The sequence below is a fragment of the Mandrillus leucophaeus genome, unplaced genomic scaffold, assembly GCF_000951045.1.
Source record: "Mandrillus leucophaeus isolate KB7577 unplaced genomic scaffold, Mleu.le_1.0 Scaffold49, whole genome shotgun sequence".
In the NCBI taxonomy this organism is placed as follows: domain Eukaryota; kingdom Metazoa; phylum Chordata; class Mammalia; order Primates; family Cercopithecidae; genus Mandrillus; species Mandrillus leucophaeus.
This window is the reverse complement of record NW_012105253.1, coordinates 3,806,709-3,810,638: the sequence shown is the minus strand read 5'-3', so window position 1 is coordinate 3,810,638 and position 3,930 is coordinate 3,806,709. Positions and strand designations below refer to the sequence as shown.

Sequence of the window (3,930 nt, the reverse complement as noted above, 5' to 3'; positions counted from 1 at the left end):
TTATGCGAAATGAAATGAACCAGTCACAAAAAGACAAACACTGTATGATACTACGTGTGAGGGATCTAGAATAGTCAGTTTTACAGAGACAAACAATAGGATGGTGGTTTTTAGAGGGCAGGGGAGGGGGAACAAAGTGTTTGTTTAATGAGTATAGAATTTCAGCTTTGTAAGATGAAGAATTCTGGAGATGGATGGTGGTTATGGTTTCATAACAACACAGATGTACTTAATATCACTGAACTATACATTTAAAAACAAGATAATAAACTTTATGTTACGTATATTTTACCACAATTTAGACATGCCTGTAATCCCAGCACTTTGGGAGGCTGAGGTGACTGGGATCACGAGATCAGGAGATCGAGACCATCCTGGCTAACACGGTGAAACCCCATCTCTACTAAAAAAATACAAAAAATTAGCCGGGCGTGGTGGCAGGCACCTGTAGTCCCAGCTACATGGGAGGCTGAGGCAGGAGAATGGCATGGACCTGGGAGGCGGAGCTTGCAGTGAGCCAAGACTGTGCCACTGCACTCCAGCCTGGGGGAAAGAGCCAGACTCTGTCTCAAAAAATAATAATAATAATAAAAAGGAACTCTCTGCTCAACAATGTCTTGCTATCCTCTAACCCCTCAAAATAGATATCAGGCAAACTACTCTATAGGCAAATTTCACCAAATGTTCAAGGAGGTTAACACCTACCTTATAGAAACTATTTCAGAGAGATGAAAAAAGTCATGTAATGAGGTTTATAACCTTCATAACAAAACAAAACAAGGCCAGTACAAAAAAGAAAACAATCTCCCATCTATTGACAATGATGCCAAATCATGTGATTAGCTCTGCAAGGTGGATGTTAACATTCCTATTTTATTGATAAGAAAAACAAAGGTAGGTAACTCACCAGGGTCCCATGGCTCACAGTGAAAATGAATGTAGCCTCGCATCTTTCCTGGCCATGGCCCTGCCTCTAGGACAGGACTAGAGAGCAAGGCTCCCCCCTCCCTCCAGCCTTCCACAACTTGGGGGATTTCCCAGTGGCCACTGGTGATGGGAGAAGACCTCGGGTGTCAGCACTCACCAGGACGGGCTCCACCAGCTTCCCCTCCGGCATGACTGAGCGGTTCATCTTGGCAATGTGCTCCAGAGTGGCCACGGCAGCCTGAGTATTTCCAGTGGAGACATTGAACCGGGCAGATTCAGGAATAAACTGGGTAGAGATTACAAAGAACATCAGAGTGGCCACTGCTATAGAACCCAGGAGTACAGCTATTATTGCTCTATACACTGTACAGTCCTAGTTTCCCAAGATAGGAAAAGTATGTACCAGCTTAAAGGCATGCAATGTAGCAGGTATTCTGTTGGATTCAAAGTTGATTTGGAACAAAAAGGGTCATGTTCTCCTTATCATAGTGCCTTCTAGGATGATGGCAGGTTGATACTCAGTTTAGCACCAATAGGACCCAACCTAGTTGTTAACATAACGCAATTCTCACTTTCAATTGGTAAATAGCCACTGCCACAGGCGCCTCTCTCCACCCCCTCCCCAGGAACCCCAGGACCTCCACACCATGCAACCACCAAAGGGTGACAGGAGCAGGGCGCTCCAGCACCCACATGGTGAAGAATCAGTTCTGACTGTCAAGGCCCTCAACCCACTGAACGCTGAATAGTTTGAACATCACATGCAGAAAATAGTATGGGCTTCCACTGAAGCTGGAGAATCAACTCTGACCACCTCCCATCTCTCACACCTCACGCAATCAAGGCTGTTGGCTCTTCCTCAAAAAAGCACCTCCACAGCAGCACCTGGCTCCACATTCCCATGGCCAGAGGGCAGTTTGGGTCCCCTCTTGGTTATTCTGACACTTTTGATTTTCCAGCCTTTTTCCTCTTGCCTCATGCCCAGCCTCCACAGCAATATGACAGTTTCCCAGCACATAATCTCTTCCACAGTCAGAAGTCCCCTCCTTCAACACCTCCAAAATCCCTTTTTTAAAAACAGTCCAGAGGTCTTTTTATTTTTTGCACTTAATATGCCATGAATTCATAGGGAGAAGTTTCCAGCAGCTCAGGCTCCCCACCATGGTTCTCACAAATGTGCCTCTCTGGGTGGAAAAGGGCTGGTGCTTCAGCCGAACCCAGGTAACCTACCCTTTGGCTTCCTTTTTTGTTTTGTTTTTTGAGATGGAGTCTCGCTCTGTCGCCCAGGCTAGAGTGCAGTGGTGCGATCTCGGCTCACTGCAACCTCCACCTCCCAGGTTCAAGCGATTCTCCTGCCTCAGCCTGAATAGCTGGGATTACAGGCACGCACCACCACGCCTAGCTAATTTTTGTATTTTTAGTAGAGACGGGGTTTCACCCTGTTGGTCAGGCTGGTCTCGAACTCCTGACCTAGTGATCCACCTGCCTTGGCCTCCCAAAGTGCTGGGATTACAGGTGTGAGCCACCGCGCCCAGCCGGCTTGTTTTTCTGATCATTTTCTGCAAGTTTCAGGAAGCTATCTCGGCTCTTAGAGTGCTTAGTGTACTCAATATGCACACGAATTCCCTTAACAAGAATCTAGCCCATAACCTGCTTGTTTACAACAATGCCAACAGCATGCTGAATAACATCATAGACTCCTCCAGTTCTGCCACAGTAACACCTGGGGGCATTCCTTTTGAACAGCACCCATTCCCTTGATGTCTACAGTATCACCTTTCTTACAGATTCATAGGTATGTGGCCAAAGGAACAACTCCATGTTGTCTAAGAGGTCTGGTGACCTCTTCTCTTTCCCTTTGTGTTGGTCATTTTGGTGACTTACTGGAAGATGGCACCTGTATTGAGTCAAGGTTTAGAATGAATGGCCATCAAGGACCTTTCTGAATTCTGACATTCTTTGATTCCATAGGGTAGGCGACACCAAAGTAAAACCCTGTTCTGCCGAGCGGTCAATCTTGTCTTTGAACAATGAGTAGAATTTTACTGCAAACTAAGGAAGATGATGATTCTACAGTTGAACAGCTTACAGAGTGGGAGAGGAGGACACGCCAGCCAGCAGGCCTGTGGTGGCCTGGGAATATGTCAACAGCATCCAACAGGTGGGTGCTGAAGGATAAAGTGGAGTCAGCAAAAACACGACGGAGCTGTCAGGGAAAACTTCTAGGAAGAGGGGCAATGAGGCAGGCTAAGGGAGGTGAGGGCTGCTCGCTGGTTGAGACAGACTCCCCAGTAAAGGTAATAGGATGTGAGAAAGACGGCCAGGCACAGTGGCTCACGCCTGTAATCCCAGCACTTTGGGAGGCCGAGGTGGGCAGATCACTTGAGGTCAGGAGTTCGAGATCAGCCTGGCCAACATAATGAAACCCCTTCTCTGCTAAAAATACAAAAAATTAGCTGGGTGTGATGGCGCATGTCTGTAATACCAGTTACTCAGGAGGCTGAGGCAGGAGAATCACCTGAACCTGGAAGGCGGAGGCTGCAGTGAGCCAAGATCATTTCTCTGCGCTGCAGCCTAGACAACAAACAGAGACTCTGTCTCGAGGAAAAAAAAAACAAAGATAGATATTTGTGGGGCATGAAGGCCACTGGACCAGCAGGAGGAGGGGACAGGAAGGAGCCATGAGTGCTTCCCCACCTTGAAGGCCATGATGAGGATGATGCCTGGGATGGAGGCGATGCGGATGAGCCAGCGCCACCCAATGGTGGGGATGACCACAGAGGCCAGGCCAATGATGAGCAGCGAGCCCGCAAGCCAGAACACCTAGGGGAGAGAAGTCCAAGATTAAAGTTCTTTGTTTGGGGAATTATGACAATGAAAAAAAAAGGAGAAAAATATATTTTAAAAAAGATTAAAATTCCTTCTGTCCCATGTGCTTTACATATCCTCTTTTGGGAACCACCTTGTCCAGCATTTTGCCTTTTTTTTTTTTTTTTTTTTTTT

The 3,930-nt window shown here is 46.9% G+C and overlaps 1 protein-coding gene across 2 annotated transcripts in view; it reads right to left on the bottom strand.

The window, feature by feature from the left end:
• The window catches only part of SVOPL (SVOP-like), an 89,081-nt gene that overhangs the window by 55,875 nt on the left and 29,276 nt on the right, over positions 1–3,930 (bottom strand). For both annotated transcript variants that reach the window (XM_011995475.1, XM_011995476.1), the window contains 2 exons: positions 3,625–3,750; positions 1,085–1,213 (listed from right to left, as the gene is read on the bottom strand). In XM_011995475.1, the coding sequence (XP_011850865.1) occupies positions 1,085–1,213; positions 3,625–3,750 (255 nt within the window). The remainder of the gene's footprint in view (positions 1–1,084; positions 1,214–3,624; positions 3,751–3,930) is intronic.